Below are 20,513 nucleotides of genomic sequence, written 5' to 3'. Positions count from 1 at the left end.
CCCTTGGCTGTCCCTTCAGTGTTCCTCGTGCTCTGGCTTTCCTGGATATCAGGAGGGCTCTTTTAGGTGAACTCCCGTTCACCCCACTACACTATTATTTGGGCGGACGAAGGGATGAGGAGAAAATGTACCCTTCTTCATACCGGCTGACCTGCTTGATGGATGTAAAAATCACCCCTCCTAGCACTCTCTCTCTCTCTGTCTCTCTGTCTCTCTCTCTCTCTCTCTCTATCTCTCTGTCTCTCTGTCTCTCTCTCTCTCTCTCTATCTCTCTCTCTCTCTCTCTCTCTCTCTCTCTCTCTCTCTCTCTCTCTGTCTCTCCCTTTCCTCGAAACCCGGCTGTGGTGATCCATGGTCCAGCAGGCAGCGGTTCACATCAGGAACAGCTGTACATTAGGATCGAGATCAAAATGAGAGCTGACATTTTTGTGCAGAGCCATAAGTTAAGCATTTTCCCTGTCTCCTCAGGGACAGCTACCGTATCCGTCCAGCCCAGGGCCAAAAGTAATGAAAACTAGAGCTGGCACATGCCTAGGAGGGTGACATATTTGGGCAACGGGCTATTTCCGTAAGCAAATTTGACCCTCAGCATATTACGCTAGAGAAGTCATTGTAGTCCATCTTTGCTTTTTACTGCGTGATGGTATTGTGTAAGGCTGCATGGGCCCATTCCTACATTACTTTAGTGGATTTCACTATACTTTTCTTAATAGCATATCTCATGGAATTTGTTAGGTAAATTAGGCGATAATTTCACTCTTTTAAAGCGACAGAGTTCATACATATTGGTGTGTGTGTGTTTGTGTGTCTGTGTGTGTGTGTGTGTGTGTGTGTGTGTGTGTCTGTGTGTGTGTGTCTGTGTGTGTGTGTATAACTGTGTGTGTGCAGGTATGTGTGTGTGGGTGGTGCCTGCATGTTTGGAGTGTATGTTCATGTACATTAGAGCTGGGTAAAATCCTTGTTACATCAACAGGAAATGAAATAACACCTTGAGATAATTGTATTGTTTTGGCGCTATAGAAATAAAATGTGAAAACTATTTCATTTTTATAGAAGATATATTTACAGTGCAGTTGGCTAGCAAATATTTCGTATATAGACAAAGGTATACTGCTGGGTAAACTTCTTTAAAAAAGAAGACAGCTATTTATGTAATCTATGTCTCTTCGTCTCTAATCCTTGTATTAAAACAGCTGTTTAATAAAACAGTAAAAGGGAAAGTAGAGTTCAAATCCGAGTGCTTATATTCATGAATAAAAACATGAAGGACAAAATGCATTGTGATGCATCGCGAATTGTTTTATAACCGAATCGAAACCCTTTGAATCGTAATGGAATTGATTAGCGAGGCTAGTGAAGATTCCATTAATGTCTCAGCATGACAAAAAGTGATGGAGACTCGAGTCGAAACCCCTTCATGAAGCTTTATATAGAGCCATTGGGATACAAAACAAAAAAAAACATAACTCCTGAGGGGAAGTTAAAAGACATTGATGTTGTGCTGATTACTGTAAATTACCCAAATTACAGTCATTGGTTCAGACCTCAGTCAGTTCAGTTGAGCAGCACTAAATAGCCCTTGTGCTTAAATGGGTTCTCAGACTCTCATAGCCACAGGTGGCTTTAGCTAACCACTGTACTCTGTCTCTCTTATGGTGGCGTGAAAGCATTATTCTCAGTCTATTATATAGTAGCCAAGCACATAGCCATTGTATAGAAATGCCTTTAGAAACAAAGAAAGGGCATATTACTTTAGGGGAAACTGGTCTGCACACCTTTTAAAAAAACATAGGGCCCTAATTTCATTGATGGGCAACGTGGCTGGCAACACAGCTAATTTAATAACTTGGCTAAATCATTTTGCTAATTTCATAACACAAGCAAGATTCTAAGCGCAAACATGGATGTGTCCGCACACAGACGCGGGAGCTCCATGTATAAATTAGTTATTTCGAAGCAACACCTAAATGATTGTTGCACACACCTCCTGCACAAGAGCCTCCATCCCCTCTGGTGTAAAACGCGCCATTCCTGCCTGGAAATGTGTTGTTTGCTCTATTGTAGAACCATTGCTGAGTTCCATGTGAAAGTTAATAAGGTATGATCGATTCACTGTGATTGGCTGATAAAGAATGACTTCATTGCTACATCCAGTAATTACTCAACCCATTTGTGTTTGATTGTGCCCTGCTTTGTGTCAATGAAATGAGCAAATATAGATATCCCCACCTATTCTCACTGCGTGGTTGCTGAGGCGTGAAGCCCGTTTGCGGTTCTTGTTTGCTCAATGAAATTGGGGCGCGTAGTGTTCGATACACACTGAAACCCCTAAGCCAGTTTCTCTCCTGAATTCTCTCTCATTTGAAATATTCTGCTTTCTATGGCTTTCACCGTCCTAAAGAAACAGAAACAACACTAGTGCTTGTTAATTCTGAGACACATGCTAGCAGCTGGCACCTGTTCTGTGACCTGAACGACTGGGGTGTCGCACCAAACGCGATGTGTAAAGTGCTCCATTTTCATCTTCAGAAAAGCCGCCACTTGTCAATAGGAGAGAATCATTCAGAGTGCAGTACTGATGTATAGATGCTGGTACATGCTTACCTCCGATGAGTCAGTAAATAGAGGCAGGATATCTCCATTGAGACAGTGTGGATTTTAAAACTGATTTGTCTGATCTTTGAACTACAGTTGGTCTCTGCCCATATATAATTTGATATTTAATTACTACGTTACAGTACTGGAAATAGCAACACATTTTCATTGCATGTAAGATATTAGATGTTTAGCAGACAGTGCAGAAGATGTTAATGATGATGATGATGATGATGAAGAAGATGACGATGATGATGTTGTTGTTGTTATTATTGATGGGCCCCGGGCTCCAGGGTCCCTACCTGGCCCCTGATAAAAGGACTGATAGGGCGTGTGCGCTTGTCTGTTGTAGCGCTGTACTGCAGCACGCCCGACTCCCCGCTGCACGGCTCCGTCAGCAGCCAGACCGGCGGCCACGTCAACAGCCAGGTGCGCTGGGCCTGCGACCGCGGCTACCGGCTGGTGGGCCAAGGCACGGGCGTCTGCAAGAAGACCACACACGGCTACTACGACTGGGACACACCCGTGCCCGCCTGCCAAGGTGAGTGTGTGTGTGTATTTCTCTCTGTGTCTTTGTCTATCTATCTGTGCATGCTTCTGTTTTTGTGTTTGGTTGGTCAGAGACACTACATGTCACGCTTAAAACTATGCCTACTAAAATACCTACAATGGTGTCCTCATAACATTACTACAGTTGGCTGAGTAATAAATTGTCTTTACTGGCCATTTATACTGACCACTTTTAGTTTGTAATGTCCTATTGAACTTTTATGGAGGAGTTATAGTTGCTATGGGTGTGGTGAAGCTCTGCAAACCCACCCATCCCCACCTCCCTTTAGAGTACTTACCACTATGCTGAGTGAGTGTGTGAGTACTGCAATGAAACACCTTGCATGGGTGTGCAGCCAGCACTTTGGCCGAGTGTGAACGCTGATGTTAATGCTGTTTGGAAGAGGCAAATGAGGCTGATGGCTGTCAGCTTTAATGAGCCGCCAACAGATTCGAATTTCAAAACCCCTGCCAGATTTCTCCAGGAATCGCAGTCTCCAGTCTCCTCTACCACTCGTTCATTTATTTTGCTGTTTTTTTTTTTGGTTTTGTTTTTTTGCTGTCGTTTATCTACTCTGAAGAATCACAGTGACTGCTGAGCCATCTCTTGACATAGCCTTGGCTACCCTTATCCTCACCTCAACCGCTCAATTTGAGCGACCCTGTTCCACAAGTTTTACCCTCTATGGTCTCCGCCATTCTGTTCTGGTTGCCATAATGTACCATCCTCAATCTCCTCAGAGGCCAGACGTCCAGCACCACCTCTAATGACAACTGACACTAAAAACACTCCATAAACCTCTGCGGTGTTTGCATTGGTACTTGGCAGTCTGTTATCTTAGAAGAAAGAGAGGAAAAAACACCAGGGATCAAACTCCATCTTCTGTCAACATCAAATGAAACACAAGACCAGGACTCATTTGATTGGCTCTATGAATTATTTGGCAACCAATCCGGTGTGGTTTAAAAATCACATTACGGAGTGGCAAGCGGCAAGATGGTGTGTATAGAAGGGATCCACTTGCGTTATGGTTTCCCTGCCCCTCTCTGTCGGCCCCTGTGCCCTTGCTTCAAGTAACTTAAAGCCTCTCTGACAAGCGTTCCCTCTGCCAGCATGCTACATTAAGTGCCTAAAACCAAAGGAGAGAAAAAAGATAACAAAGGATATAAAGAAAGGGAAGAGTCTCTCTCTCTCTCTCTCTCTCTCTCTCTCTCTTTGTTGTTGTTGTTGTTAAATGAGTGCGGCTGGAGTACAGATGGTGAATTGCTTCCGCGCTCCCCTGAGCCGAGCGTCTGTGTGTTTTAACCTCCGGGGGCTGCGGAATTGTCTCTTGTGCACTTATCACACTTATTTTTTGTTTCATTTCCCACTGAATGCGGTCTCTCTATTTTGCTCTCTCTCTCTCATACACACACACACACACACACACACACACACACACACACTCACAAAGACCTTTGGATTTGTCTGTGAAAGGCCTGTATTCAGTCCATAGTTGCAGCCATAGATGGCTCTGTATCTCTCTAATGTCACATCCGCTCTCATTCTCTATTGTGCGAAAGTGCTGTATTGATATGTGCAGAAACAGGAACATGCTTTTTTGCTGTTGTTGTTTTTGTGTGTGCGTCTGTGTGTGTGTCAGTCTGTGTGTGTAATCCTTTTCTTTTGAACTGTTGGTTATTAGTGAGTCCTGCATCCTGAATGCATGTCACGTGCGTGCCCCCCTCTCATTGTGTGTTTTGGTCCCCAATCAGCCAGTTTGTCTTGTCCCGTGTCTGTGGAGTATTTTCATAATCACATCTCCTCCTCTCGTTAGCATAATATCTCAGCTTGGCTCCCTGCCTGGGCCTCAGCAGCGGTGTGGGACATATTGCTTGTGTTCGTGTTGTTCGTGTGTCCGTGGGCATATATCAAAGCCTAATTTAGCCAGACACTTACGTACATACAGACACACACTGTCACACATGTATACACACACACACACACACACTGGCAGGCATGCACACACACACACATATACACGCACGCAAACATAGCCGTCTAGACTCCATGAGGACTGTAGGGAGTAGTGTTCCACTGAGTATGTGTCCAGACTCCATGAGTGTGCTGACTCAGTAATGGCTTGAGTTTGAGTGGGTAGTAGACATGGAGATATGGAGATGTCTGTAAGCAGTTGGTGTTGGAGAATACAAGTTACACAAATACAACATCACTAAATTGAGGTGCATTGGGTTAAGGTATGTAGTTACACTGACAACGCTACATTTAACCCTGATTCGTCATCGTTGTTAACTGGGACAGAATGGAGTGTGTGGGTGCACCTTGGAGCATTGCAGGTGCTCAGGTGGTCACTAGGGTGCAGTGTGTGAGTGTGGGTGCCTCTGGGCTCCGTGATCTAACTGGCCAGCCTGTCTCCTCTTCCCCCTGCAGCGGTGTCCTGCGGAGCCCCCAAAGCGCCGCTGAACGGGGGCGTGCTGGCGGCCGACTACTCGGTGAGCACGCGCGTGACCTACTTCTGCAACGACGGCTACCGCTTGTCCTCCAAGGAGCTGACCAGCGCCGTGTGCCAGCCTGACGGCACCTGGAGCAACCACAACAAGATCCCCCGCTGCTCAGGTGGGTGTGGGTCTGGGTGTGGGTGTGGGTGTGGGTGTGGGTGTGTGTGTGTGTGTGTGTGTGTGTGTGTGGGTGTGTGTGTGTGTGTGTGTGTGTGTGTGTGGGGGGGGTGTTTGTGGGTGTGGGTGTGGGTGTGGGTGTTTGAGGGGAGAGGGTGTGAGAGGGAAAAAAGACAGATCTGAGAGAGAGTGAGCGTGTGTGTGTTTGAAAGAAAGAGAGAGATTTAGGGAGGTAGTCCTGGTAGGAGAATGTGCGTGTCTGTCAGTGTGTGTGTGTGTGTGTGAGTGTGTGAGCGAGAAAGAGAGAGAGACATAGGAAGTGGGAGTTGCTCATGTGTGTGTTTGCTCATGTGTGTGTGTGTGTGTTTGGGAATACAAAGAGAGGATAGAGAAAGTGAGATTGTGTATGTATGTGTGTGTGTGAGAGAGAGAGAGAGCGACAGAATGAGTGTGTGCGCTTGTGTGTGTGTGTGTGTGTGTGTGTGTGTGTGTGTGTGAGTATGAAAGAGAGTCAATGAGAGAATAAATGAGGGTGTGTGTGTGCATGCGTGCCTGCTGGAGTTTGGTTTACTGAGTGCATGGCTGAGCATATTCTCTCCCTCACCTGTACTTTCTCTCACTCCCTCCACAGTACTGCTTCATTAATAATTGCCTTCACATTTAGGACCAAAATAAATCAATGAAATCCCTCCTTCCACTCCCGTGAGTGTCATGAGTGTATTAGCTTTTCTCTGTGTCACAGTGAACTTAAAGTGCCACATTGCATTAATAAGTATGTAGAACAAGGGGTCAAAGGTTAGTTGAGAAAGATGTTTACACAAGACACTGTTCGATTTGCGTTCTAATTAGTCTTTTCCTGTTGTTGATTGATTGATTGTGTGTGTGGGTGGTTGTGTTCTTGTGCATTTTAATGTATATTTTCTCTCATGCATGCATTTGTGTGTGTGTGTGTGTGTGTGTGTGTGTTTCTGTGTGTGTGTTTGCGGCTTCACAGTGGTGGTGTGTCCCAGCATTGGCTCCTTCTCTCTGGAGCACGGGCGGTGGCGCATCGTCAACGGCTCCCACTACGAGTACCGCACCAAGATCATCTTCACCTGCGACCCTGGCTACTACCGCCTGGGCCCGGCCAGCATCCAGTGCCTGACCACCGGCGCCTGGAGCTGGAAGAACGACAGGCCACGCTGTGAGAGTGAGTGCTCCTTAACCCTATCTGGGATCCATTACACAGGAACAGAGAGAACAGGAAGTGAACAGGAAAAAATACACCTTATTCACATTATTTTTGCTGAGGTCTAATTACAGATCAATGCTCTTCTGGCATTGTTAACTTACACCGTGCCATCACTACTGCACACCATCCTGTAGTCTAACTCTATCTCTGTAGGGTTACTCTGAAGTATTTTCATAATCTACCTGCTGTACTAGATTCAATATTTTCAGCTTTACTTCGCTTTACTGTAAGTATGGGTTAATGGGTTAATCTCAATGACAGCATAATTACTAATACTAATTAAATACACTAATACGAACAGCACAAAAATACTAATTGAATCATGTGTAAGTCGTCAGCAGCATTGATTGTTTGATGGTAAAATAATGGGTTGAATGTGGCCCAATGGTAGTGTGCTGTGCCACAAAGATCTCTCTAGATCCTGGCCAGCTCAGTACCGTGCCCAAGCCAGACCCAGCGCCAGTGCCAGTTCCTCTCCAGTTCAAATATGTCCCATCTTAGGCCTCTCAAGCTGCGTATGCTCAGATGGCTCCATGAACATCCCAAACCTAAGCCTTTGAATGGAGGCCCTGCAAACACACGCTGGCAGTCCACTCGGCCACTGGGCCCGCGCACAAACAAATCTTCAGCGGCTCCAGAGCTAACACACACACAAACACACACACACACACACACACACAGCTTTGCACACACCCACGGAGGCACACATGCATTGGGGAAGTCACCACAGCCAGGCAAACACACACATGCCAAGTGTCCACATATGTGTGCGTGGTTCTTTTCATAGCCAACAAACACAAATGTGTAGCATTTCAAATGGACAGTCCGATGTTTACATGAACACTTCATCATAGGATAAGTATGCCAGCTGTCTGAGAATCAAACTAGCAACGTCATGCTTTACATCGTGTAACTGACGGATACCTTAATTTAGTGCTATTGGTCTGTGTTAGCACTATCCACCAAAAGAAGGAAAGGAATCTGCAGTAACTTTCTTCTCCTTCTCCTTCTCCTTCTCCATTTCCATCCTTTCTCTCTCTCTCTCTCTCTCTCTCTCTCTCTCTCTCTCTCTCTCTCTATCGCTCTCTCTGCAGTCATCTCATGCGGGCAGCTTCCCTCCTTGCCCAACGGGAAGAAGATCGGCACACAGGCCACCTTCGGGGCGACGGGCATCTTCACGTGCGACGTTGGCTACATGCTGGTGGGCTCCACAGTGCGCGAGTGTCTGTCATCGGGCCTGTGGAGCGGCACAGACACCCGCTGCCTGGGTAAAACACACACACACACACACACACACACACACACACACACACACACACACACACACACACACACAATAGCACACACTCACACTCACACTCACACACACTCACACTCACACTCACACACACACACACACACACACACACAATAGCACAGTGCTAACGCTAACGTGAGCTGGCCTCTTGAGCCTTTCTCGCTATTGTTCAGGTTTCTTTACTCTGGCTTCTTCAGAGCCTTAATGAGCCACGGTGGTGTGACTGTTGGAGGGCGCTCTTTCTCATCGTGCCCTCTCCATGTGTGACTGTTGGAGGGTGCTCTTTCTCATCCTGCCCTCTCCATGTATAATGTCTCTCCTCGGTTTGAAGGAGATTTGTGTTTTTTTGGGGACGTGTTTGATTTTGTTCCTGTGGGTCTTTTAGAGTGCCACAATGCAATGTCTCTATCTGTTTCTCTCCTTTCTCTCTGTATCTTTCTATGCATCTGTCTGTCTTTCCCTCTCTCTTTTTTCTATTCCTTTTTCTATCTTGTCCTCTCTCTTTCTTTCTCTCTCACTCTCTCTCTCTCTCTCTCTCTCTCTCTCTCTCTCTGTAGCGGGCCACTGTGGGACCCCGGAGCAGATAGTGAACGGTCAGGTGATTGGGGAGAACTATGGCTACAGGGATACGGTGGTGTACCAGTGTAACCCGGGCTACCGCCTCATCGGCTCCTCTGTGCGGATCTGCTACCAGGACCACAACTGGTCAGGAGAGCTGCCCGTCTGCGTCCGTAAGTGACCTCTCTCCCTCCCCTGTTTTCCATCTTTATGTTGGTCTGTCTCCTGTTCTATCTGTCTGTATATCTATCTGTCTGTGTCTGTCTTTCTTTCTTTCTTTCTTTCTTTCTGTCTTTCTTTCTTTCTTTTTGACTCTCTGTCTGTCCATCTATCTGTATCTGAGAGATTTTACAGGCAGGTTTCACACCTGACTTAATTATTGCCACTTGTCATGGCATGCAGTATGGAGACCATGTAAAAGATGACAGGAATCTGAACCAGAGTGTGAGCGTGTGGGCGAGCGTGTGGGCGAGCGTGTGGGTGAGCGGGCAGGGAGCTGAGGTGTCTTGCCCTTTTTCTCTCTGCTCCTCTTCCTTGCTGTCTTCGTGGGGGGGTGGGGGGGTTCAGCATCAGTCAGAGGCCAGACGTGGCCGTCCGCGTTCCCCCTCGTCTCTCACCTTGTCTCTCCAAGAGCGGTGGCATTTAAGCTATGCACTCCTCCTCCTCCTCCTCCTCCTCCTCCTCCCCCGCCACAAAAGAGCCCATCTAGTCTCAGTGGGCATTTTTAATTCAAGATTCACTGTCAGTCCGCCACGGAGGTGGAATGACACACGGGCCTCTGCGCTGGAACATTTGGAAGCATTTATTTCTGGAAACATCTCTCTCTACCCCCCCATCTCTGCCCCCATCCTCCCCCCCCCCTCCCTCCCCCACCTTCTTCCACTAACTCTAGCTCAATCAGGGAAGGTGGATTTCACTTGTCCCTCGCCCGGCGGAGAAAAGAAATTGACTTGACAGGGCGAATTAATTGAATTGAGGTGAAATGTAGATAGGTTAAATGTATTATTGCATCATTAATGGAGCGGAGTGGACCGTGGCAATGCCGAATGGCTTTCAGGTTACCCTCCGCAAATCTTTCCCTGTGTCATTTAGCTTGAGAGGGCGGAAGGTAAAGAAAAGAAAAAAAGAGAAGAGACTGTCGCACAAACTAAAAGGGAAGAGAAACTTTTTCGCATTTGTCATGCGTTGAGTGTGCCTGATTCTAATCACCGTGCGAGCAATTCCTTCATGTTCAGGGATAGTGAAATGCATTATGGGTATGGGGGGGAATAGCGTTGCCTAGGCTGCCGTCCAAGAACACCATTTGTGCCTTTGGCAGTGTGTTGTGTAGCTGGCTCTCGCCCACCCCCCTGTGAGGTCAAAAGAACACAAATGGAAAGCGATAGCAGCATCTTTTAGTGCTCAAGTCCACCAGTGTATTGTTATTATTATTTCTTTCTCTTTTTTGCTAAGTAACAAAGCACCATGCTAAGCCCTTTTGAGCCCATGTAGCACCTAGATACAAATTACTGGGTGGCCAAGATAGTCTCTGAGCAATGTGGTGTTTTGGCTCAGAGTTTTATTGCCTTATCTTTTTAGCTGAGGGGGGCGAAAAGCAGTAAATCCTTCTTCTGACTGAGGGGGTACACGCAGATCGTTGCTACGGCGAAATCAGGCCTTACCAATAATCCAGCGGCCAAACAGCCAACGCACAATCGGGATTTGGACAACAAAACACTTGACTTCCTGTCTTATCCGCTCACGTCCACGGAATTTGTCAACATGTTTAAGTGGAGCGGCTACGGTTTGTTCCTGGGATTTGTTTTAGCCGTGACTTTGTTGAGACTTAGCGACTGTCGCAACCCATTGTGTGCACTACTCAGTTTTGTGTGTGTGTGTGTGTGTGCAGGCTTACAGGACAGGTGTGTGTGTGTGTGTTTCTCCATACTTAGGTGTAGTCTATGGAGACTACGTGTTTGTGTGTGTGTGTGTGTGTGTGTGTGTGTGTGTGTGTGTGTGTGTTCGTTCGTGCACTCTGTGCAATATGATAGCATTCAGCTTTTTTTAACAGGGCCATGATTCAGTTTTAAATTCTGGTTCTGCTAATCGCTCAGATGTGTGGGAAATTGCTTCAGTGCAAAGAGAAACAAATTACATCTGTAATTATGTAAATGAGCTCGCATTGTTTATAAGAGCGGCTGTGAGGGGAGATGAGAAACCAAACGTGCCCGAGGTCGCAAGCGAAGAAGGAGGGAGAGAGAGAGAAAGAAAGATAGAAAGAAAGAGAGAGATGAGAGGAAATGAGAGAGATGAGGAAGTGGGGCGGAGAGGAATCAAGAGACGGAGATAGACAAAGTGATGCTTTTTGCCGGCAGTGAGGGGGCTGGAGGAGGCGGTGAGTGCCCTTGGCTGAGGACGTGCTCAGCCCGCTCTGGGCGCAGGACTCTGGGCTCGCGCCTCCACTCCTCCTCCTCCTCCTCCTCCTCCTCCTCCTCCTGCTCCTGCTGCTGCGGGAGCTGGAGGAGGCCTGTCAGATTCCCTCTCCCACTCTCCCAGCGCTGAGGAAAGGGGCCGCTCTGTTGGCAACATCAGTGTTTGGCCGTGCAGAAACAAGCTTGGAAAAAATCAAAGGAGTCTGTGTGTGTGTGTGTCTTGTAGACAGTGTATGTGTGTGTCTTTTAGACGGTGTATGTGTGTGTATGATCTGTATGTAAGTACAAGTATATTTCTGCAAGTGTGTGTATGTGTGTGTGTTTGGGACCTCCTGTGGGCCAGACAGGGTGAAAGTGCCCAGCTATATCTGTTTGCCAGAACTGTAGCCTCTGAAGCAGTGCACACTTTTTCCAAGTTTAGAAGTTAGCTTGTCCAAGTTAGCTGAAAGTTTCTGTGCGTGTGTGTGTGCTTGTGTGTGTGTGTGTGTGTGTGTGTGTGTGTGTGTGTGTGTATGTGTGTGCTTGTGTTTGTCACACAACATAAACAGACACCGAGCCTCATGGTTTCATTGTAGCTTATTCACAGCTATCGCCCTACTGTGGCCCATAAACTCCAGGCACTGCGCTGCCTTTGTCTGCACGCCTCATTTCTTATCAACTTCCTCAAACAAATGGGCAGGTTGTGGCTTGATAAATGCGAGCTGCACTCTCTTTAAAACCATGCGGGTAAAATCCGAGGGGAAGGCTTGTGGAGTTGGCCAAGCGTTTATATTGACCCTCCACTTTTAGCCCGGTTTTTGATTTTCAAAAAGGGCTCGACCTACCAGGAAAGTAAATAAATGGCTGGCATTTTAGTCACAGCAAGACCTTCATCCCGCCTGTCAATAGCTTTTGACACTCACACACTCACTCTCTCACACACTCACACACACATACACACACACACACAAACAAACACACAAACAAATAGACTCACACACATAGAAAGAGACCCAGACATACTCACATACACCCAGACGGCCTCTGTCTCTTCCGTCTGATGAGTGGCTGCACAACCGTCCGGGAGGCCAGAGCGGCCGCTCCACACGCCCACCATCTCCTTCACATGACTGGGCAATTTGCACCCGCAGTTGAGCACAAATAATACAGTTAGGGCCATCGGCACGAAGACCATCAGGAACCATAGATGCAACGTGGATGCAACCCGTGATTTCACACTCTTGATGCTGGAGGAGGAGGAGGAGGAGGGATAACAAAAGCATCCCTTCTCAAGTCAGAGAACTCCGCGAGGGGGGGTATATAAACTCAACATCGTCCTGTGATACCCCCTGTGGGGGCAGTGACCAGGGGGCAGGTTGCATGATCACACGCATGTGAGTTGTGAGCGGCTTCATGTTTGATGGGCGGCGAAGCGGCACGGTCGCTCTCATGGGGCTATGAGAGATGAGCGACGTCTGACAGGCTTCAGTTCACTCACCAGCATCATGTCTTCTAACGAGCATTTGTCATCTATATTATTGCACCCTGTTCCCTTTGCCTGTGTTCTCATCAAGCCCCACAGGGAGCACTTTCAGATGAGCGGGTAAGAAACTGGTGGGGAGGGGCGGGGGTAATGTATAGATCCTATACGGTTTCAGCATTCTTTCAATTCTTCCCTCCCCTTCCCTTAGCCATTACGAGGCACCACTGCATAGAAACATATGTAGCTTTACATGCCTCTGTGTGTGTGTAGAAAATGTCGGATGTTTTGTATACTCATACCCTCATCCTCTCCTCTCTACCCACGTAGCTATCAGCTGTGGCCACCCGGGCAGCCCCATCTACGGTCGCACGGTGGGCAACGGCTTCAACCTGGACGACGCGGTGAGCTTCTCCTGCCACACGGGCTACGTGATGGAGGGCCCGGCGCGCGCTCAGTGCCAGACCAACAGGCAGTGGAGCCATCCGCCACCAACGTGTAAAGGTGGGGAAAAAAGTTAAGTCTTCTATTCACACGGAGCTTGTCCGTCCATCCAGCCTCGCCTGCTTAAGCCACTCGCACTAGTTTTTCCCAGGGTAAGGAGAGAGGGATGAGGGAGGGGGAGGGGTGGAATGAGGGGGAGGTGGGGGGGAGGGCAGTTCTAGAAGGTTCTGCCCACCACTCACCTTGCTACGTTCACCCAAAGCATGTGGAGGGTTGAGATTGAAAGAAGCATAAGTGCCTTGCTCTGTGTAACTTTATGTGCTATGTGGACAGTAATAATGCAGCCATTTCAGACTAACTCCGGTTCTTTTCTGACACTAACCAGCATGGGTGTTGTAGGAATCATATGCATGGATTGTGCTAACAGCACAAGGCTGCTAATATCGCATGAACCATAGACTTGTCTGTTAGGTGTTAGGGGTGGGGGGAGGGTTAAGCCAAAAATCCATGTAGAAATGTAGTCATTAGTCCAGGAACACATTGCATTTAACATTCTGTGCTTAACGAGGAGGTGAGACGCGGCTCCCAAAGTATGCCGATTTTCTTAGCCACCGAGCGTTAATTCTCTAATTAGCTTCCAGCCACCTTGATTGAAGAGGTGCTAATTTGTGAAAATCAGCCCAGCGGTGCTTGCTTAACGGGCCTCGTGTTCCGCATTGATTGTCAGACACACTTAAAGCCAAGTAGTCGTTGCCCTCTACTGGGACTGTTCCTGACTCAACTGAGATTTGACTGAGCACTGAACTGTAAGAATCTACATGGCCACTCCCGTTCATTTGGCTTAGATGAAAGTTGTGCTATTTTTTTGTAGTGGAACTAGCTCTAGTTGTTTATGGAACTAGTTCAGTTCAATTCACTGAAGTGAGTTTCAAACTCATCATGATTAAAGTAGTTACTAAAACCGCGGGGTCAGTTGGCACAGCTGGAAGTAGTTCCAATTATAATGAGCTACAGGGTTAGTATACTTGAATAAACAGTACTCTGCTCTTGTGAACCGTTAAACGGTAAGCACAGGATACTGCAGTGGTTCAGACTTGTATCCTAAGTAGGGTATAACCAGCATGTCTGTGCTACTGCCAGATAACACCTGTATCCATTTTCTCTCCCTCCACTCTGTCTCTCTCCCAACTCTTTCAGTGGTCAACTGTTCGGACCCGGGCATCCCAGCCAACTCCATCAGGCAGAGCAAGATCGAGCACGGCAACTTCACCTTCGGGACGGTGGTGTTCTACGACTGCAACCCGGGCTACTACCTGTTCGGCTCAGCGGTCCTCATGTGCCAGCCCACGGGCCAGTGGGACAAGCCTCTGCCCGAGTGCATCGGTGAGGATGGCCGTGAGAGCTGAAACACTCGTCCCGTTTGCTGTTATCTATTAATCGTAGCTTCTTCTCCCCATTTCCTGATCTGTCATCTCCCGCTTTGTTTACCTCTCGCTCATCTCATCTGAAGTTATTCCGGTCTCTCAGGTGGATTTCTTTTTTTCCTGATTTATTTCTACTCTGCTTTGCTCACTTCTCCTCTCATCTGTTCTCTTCTGTTTACTTAACTCCTCGCCTCATTTCTCCTCATTTCTCCACTCTCTGTCCTCTGCTCTTTACTGCCTTGTCTCTTCCTTGATCATTTCTTCTCATTTCTCCACTCTCTGTCCTCTGCTCTTTACTGCCTTGTCTCTTCCCTGATCATTTCTTCTAGTCTGTTGTCCTTTTGTCTTATTTTCCTTTCATTTCTTCTAAGTTATTCCCTTCTTTCAGGTGCTATCCTTCTCTTCTCTTTTCTCTTCAGTTCCTCCCACTTCTCCTTACCTCGCCACTCCTCTCTTTATTTCTTCTCTCCTCCTCTTCTTTTGATGCCTTCTCTCTTCCCGTCTTCTCATCCCATCTCATCTCCTCACTAATTATCATTTCATTCCCTTAATGGAGCCTCGATTAGCTGCTTGACCCTTCCCCTCTTCCTCCTGCTGTTGGAGAACTGTGGATCAGTTACAGGACAGGTGTAATATGGAGCTCCAGTTAGATTAATTAGCGTTGCCAGGTTTGGGCTCCACATTTACCTCCCCATCTTGTCTTGTTGGGTGCACATCCTGTAAAATGCCACCCCACCCTCCGTCCAATCAAACCCACTCAGACATGGCAGCGCCAGCTGTGCCCGTCTCGTGCCCGTCTCCTGCACGAGTGTTCCTCGACTATGACGGAGCCTGCCGTTACCGCTGGGCAAAGCCACCAAACATCCATTAATCTCAGACAAATCGTGCCGTATTTTTGTGCGTGCGAAATGAGCTCATTGTGTTTGTTGTTTTTGAAAATGGCCACTGGCTCGTGGGTGAAAACTAATATGTGTGTTATCTCTAATATCCGGTTGGTCTGAACCTCTGATTATGTCAGATGGATCCTTAGGGAACTGCTCAGCTTCCTTTGGCACACATTAATTTGTGTCAGCCATGTTATTAAAATACCACTATGTGCAGACATCATTACTTATCATTTGTGCATGTATTAGTGTGCTGTGCTGTGAAAGTTGTTTGAAACCCTACTGTTACTGAACCAACATGCTTTGTCACTTAGTTACACGTTGTCATAGCAGCTGTCGCACTTTTTTTTTCCCTCTTCCGTCTTTTTGATCTGGTCATTGGAACTGTGTTAAGTGGCCCCAACTGCTAATTAGAACAACTGTTAAAACAGCACCAACCCTTTTCATCTTGGAGTACAAAAGGGGGATAGTTAATCTCCAGCATATTTTTATGCAAGGTGTTGTCTATAAACTCTGTCGGCGGGTGTCAATTTGCTTCACAGAACTGGGCCGTGGTCCAACACAGAAACCTTCAGAGAAGGCTTAGAAGGAGCGTGACTGCACGGGGTAGCACTCTAAGGAGTTTAGTGGTTAATGCTAATGTTATCTGCTCAGATTATCCCCTGATTTATCCCTGTGCACCGAAAACTAATTCATTAACAATCTATTGTTGTGAGCGTTCTATTCCATATGTTTAGCTTTGAATGCTGTTTTGTGTTGTGTTTGTATATGTTTAATGTTATATGTCCTGTGTTCTGTTTTTTTCCTGAGCAGTGGTGGACTGTGGGCACCCGGGGTCTCCGCCCAACGGGCTGCTGGTCGGGGACAAGTTCACCTTCGGCTCCACGGTGCGCTACTCCTGCACGGGCGGCCGCAGGCTGAAGGGCGATTCCTCGCGCACCTGCCAGCTTAGCAGCTACTGGAGCACACCTATGCCCTTCTGCTCAGGTGTGTGTGTGTGTGTGTGTGTGTGAGAGAGAGAGATGCAAAGTGCACATTTCAGGGGAGCCACCTATCTATCCATCACAAAGCCAACATGTATGGCTCAGTTGAGAAAATGTGTGTGTGTGTGTGTGTGAGAGAGTGTGTGTGTGAGAGAGAAAGAGAGAGAGAAAGAGAATGAAAGATAGAAAGAGCAACACATCCATCTATCTAGACACTGCAGTGCACCTATGCCCCTTTGCACCGGTTGCAAAGTGAATGAGTGACAGAGCGAAAGAAAGACAGAAAGAAAGAAAAAAAGAAAGAAAGAAAATGAAAACTAGAGAGGGGCACTAACAGTTCCTTCAGGCCTCCATCTAACCATTTCTCTCTATCTCTCTACGTCTCTCTCTCTATCTGTCTATCCATCCATCCACCCAAATGAGTCGGGATGTCAGAGTGCACAGTGCACATTAGCTCCTATCTGGAACATGGCTCCGGGGTTGGACCGATAAGCCCACGCTGATATGACAGCAGTGGGTGTTCTGTACAGCGCGTCTCCACACAGAGGACCCAACTTACGGAAGGGTGGCTGCTGCTTTGTTTAGCCCAAATAATAGGAAAACCAACAAGTAAACAAAAAAAGGGCCGCTTGGGCTTATCCTCAGGGGTAGATTATATTTAGCTACATTTTTTATCAGTGGTTTTTGTCAGATGTATTTATTTTTCGGTCTCTTTTCACACTATTTTTTTTGTCACATCTGTTGGCGCGGAAATTGCTCGGTAGAAGAGACAGAGGGAGGGGAAAAAATGGATAGAAAATGTTTGACAGATCTTGTCCGTGACTGGCAAAGTGACCAGCGCTGCCATTAGCTGTGAGCTATAGTTTGATATTAGTTAGCGTTAGCATGCCGAGCTTAAAATAGCAACAGTTAAGGGCCTGCATGAGAGGGGGCGGGATGACGGACGGACAGACGAATGAACGTGTAGGCGGCAGCTAGCTTTCTTTCTTTCTTTCATCCTTCTTTCCTTCCTTCCCTACGCTCTTGTCAGTTCAGGCCCCCTGTGTGGGCTGCTCTACCTGTCTTACTGACGTCAGCGAGAGAAAGAAAAGAGAGAAAGAAAGAGAGAGAGAGAGGGAGGATTTGTGGGTTTCCTGGCCTCTAACAAAGTTATCTCAGCCTTTCCCTTCTGAGTCATGAAGTGTTTTGCCCTCTCTCTTCTCTTGTTTGTCTCTTCTTCTTTCCTTTCTGCCCTCTCTCTTCTCTCATTTTCTGTCTTTCTGCTACCTCTCTTTATCTTACTCTCTCTCTCTCTATTTCACTTGCTTCTTCTCTATATATCTAATTCACCCTTCTCTCTCGCCATTGCTCCACTCAATATGTAAATTAGGGAAATAAATACATTATAATGTGGCAGCGTGGATGGAAATCTTTATCTCAAAACATTCAATTAAAGATTGCGGTGACCCTGTTAAGACGAGGGTGCGTGTGTGTGTTCGTGTGTGTTCGTGTGCGTGTGTGTGTGTGTGTGTGTGTGTGCTGGGGATGGGCTTGAGGTGTCGCAGTATAAGGGCGGATGGAAAGACAATTTATATGGCCAAGTTATTTTTCCACTGGAGAAAGGGTGTCGTTCTCCAGCTAATCAGCCTCTCCCTCCCTCCCTCCCTCTCGCTCGCGCTGCTGGGAATCGCCACAGCTTTGGTGATGGTAATGAATCAGCAGAGCTTGGTTTGGATGTCGTTTCATTTGTCTTTCTTTGAGATTTACATGCCATATGCTTTTCACATCCCGCTAGCTCTGCCTCTCTTCTTCTCTTTTATCCTCCCTCCCTTCTTCTTTTTTATCCTCCCTCTCCCTCGCTCTGATTCCCTTTCTCTTTTCCCATTTCTCTCCATTTCCTCCTCTCAATCCCTCTCTCACTCTCCTTCTACCGGTTCTCCTTCTTATTCTCCCACACTCCAACTCTCCACTCCCTCTCTTCTCTTCCTCTCCTGTTCTCTTCTTCTGTCTGTCCCTTTCTTTTCTTCTGGCCTCTCTCTCTCTCTCTCTCCCACTAAGAGGCAGTAAGAGACTGTGGGCCTCATTTACTAACAGGATTGCGCCCATTTCAGGCGTAAAATAGCAGGTAAAGACATAAAACCGTATTTCCTAAGGAGGCGCACCTGAGTAAAAGCGCAGATTACCGCTGCTGGGAAGTGGGTGTGGGAAAGTGGGTGTTCGTCGCAAAGAGATGGGAGGAGATGCGTAAAGTGCGCCTAATTATGTATTAGTAACGAAACAAGAGGTGTTTTAGCATGACATATCAGCTGCTAAATGAAAACTATGTGCCTGCGAGAAATTTGAAATATACGAACATCAGAAATGTTATTTTTTTTAAATGTTTATATTTGATATATCATTTAATAGGCATACAAACAAATATAATTACAAACTGTCCCACCAGCTAGCTGTTCGGGAAAAGTTCGGCCACGTCTTACCCAGAATCGCTGCTCATTGTATGGTTTAAACACTCATAGTTCAAGCACACCGAGTACAGTGCACACCTTCTGCGTAGGAGTAACGTGTATCTATTCAGGAAAAGTACTTGTACTCGAAGTACACTAACTAAACTACCGATAAGTAAATTGTAGAGACAGAGCAGCATATTCATTTCACCTTCCATGTTTATTTTGACGTTATAGCCTCTCAAGCGCAAGCTACCCCCAGTGCCATGGCAACCTACAACTACAGTTTTCAAATGTATCTGCCTAGGGCAGCGTTTTTGAAAAGCATGGGTTTCAGTGTTGGAATACGCTGTTTTAAAGTAAGGGGTGTCGTGTATTCCTACCAGACTATTTAAAGGGATGCTATGGAGTAGTTAACCTGGATATTAACTATCCTAGCTATCTCTAGCTTAGGGAACAATCTTAACAGTTTGCAGTTGCCTGTGTGTGATTAACTCATGTTAATATGTGTGAATATGAACTCGTGAACATAAACTCGTTAATATGAAGCTGCACAGGCACCCTGAGGGGTAACCATAGTAACCCAGAAACTCAATGTTCGCTGAAAAGTTTAATTTCCCAAAATCAGCTCACCAATAAAATGAATTCAAAGTGATCACAACTTTTAGTGTGGACAGAAGGGCTAAATGGAGAAATATTTATGAGTTTCTATATTTACCCGGGTTAGGCTGCGTTCACACTTGACTTCTTTTTTCAGCTGCCAGCGCCTTTTTTACATGCAACCCTATGTGAAAAGGAAAAAGTACGACGCCTTTTTAAAAAGCGACCGCCTTTTAAAAACTTCTAAAAAAAGCGCAACTCCCGACGCCTTTTTGAGTTCAATTTTCTCAACTTTTCAGAAAAGCGCTGGGTGACGTCAAGCGCCTTTTTGACAGCTGACCAATCAGGGCGAGGAGAGTAGGTACCAGCGGACCTTCCCTAGTAACCTACTACCTTAGTTTAAAAAAAAATGGCGGACCAAACTCCGTAGTTCATCGTATTTGTACCTAGAAGTTTTTAGTTTTACTTTTTTTTGCTAAGATTTTTTGGTATCCATGAATTCTGAAGCGCCCAAAAGGCGCTCAAAAGGCGCTGAAAAGGTGCTGAAGGCAGTGCTTTTTTCTAAAAAAGAAGTCAAATGTGAACGCGGCCTTAGTTTGCTGTAACCTCGTGAACCAAAAGCTCTAATTCTAATTTTAACTCATCATCCATGGGTGGAAGGAACACGCAGGCTCTTTCTTCCCTATTTTAGCTGCGCGCTAAATAACACTAATGGGCGGGGTTAGGCGCTGATTACGCTGGTAAGGCGTTGACACATTCAGATGAGGTTCTTGTTTGATAAATACGATGCAAAATACCGTGCGCTATATGTGAGTTGGCAAAGGCGCAGATTAAGCTGCGGTCGCAATGTTAGTCAATGAGGCCCTGTGTGTCTTCTTTGCCTTTGCAGGATTGTTCCCGTTCCCATTCTAAAAAGCATAGTAATAGTAGCAGTTTCAGTCCCTGAGCCAGATTTCAGATTTCAGGAACTCAGGGCCAATGGAGAAATGGGTGTTACATCACCGGCTCAGTGCACATAGCCAGTGGAGTTAGTCTGTCA

General features: G+C 46.6%; 1 protein-coding gene across 4 annotated transcripts in view; it reads left to right on the top strand.

The window, feature by feature from the left end:
- csmd3b (CUB and Sushi multiple domains 3b) overlaps positions 1–20,513 on the top strand; it is a 363,440-nt gene that overhangs the window by 302,912 nt on the left and 40,015 nt on the right. For 3 of the 4 annotated variants that reach the window (XM_031585978.2, XM_042710744.1, XM_042710745.1), the window contains 8 exons: positions 2,948–3,136; positions 5,576–5,761; positions 6,755–6,949; positions 8,086–8,259; positions 8,846–9,019; positions 13,047–13,232; positions 14,358–14,543; positions 16,282–16,455. In XM_031585978.2, coding sequence (XP_031441838.1) covers positions 2,948–3,136; positions 5,576–5,761; positions 6,755–6,949; positions 8,086–8,259; positions 8,846–9,019; positions 13,047–13,232; positions 14,358–14,543; positions 16,282–16,455 — 1,464 coding nt within the window. The remainder of the gene's footprint in view (positions 1–2,947; positions 3,137–5,575; positions 5,762–6,754; positions 6,950–8,085; positions 8,260–8,845; positions 9,020–13,046; positions 13,233–14,357; positions 14,544–16,281; positions 16,456–20,513) is intronic. The other variant, XM_031585977.2, reaches the window with a different exon arrangement.

Source organism: Clupea harengus, chromosome 19, assembly GCF_900700415.2.
Source record: "Clupea harengus chromosome 19, Ch_v2.0.2, whole genome shotgun sequence".
In the NCBI taxonomy this organism is placed as follows: Eukaryota; Metazoa; Chordata; class Actinopteri; order Clupeiformes; family Clupeidae; genus Clupea; species Clupea harengus.
The sequence above is the reverse complement of the archived record's forward strand: the minus strand, read 5'-3'. Positions and strand labels throughout refer to the sequence as shown.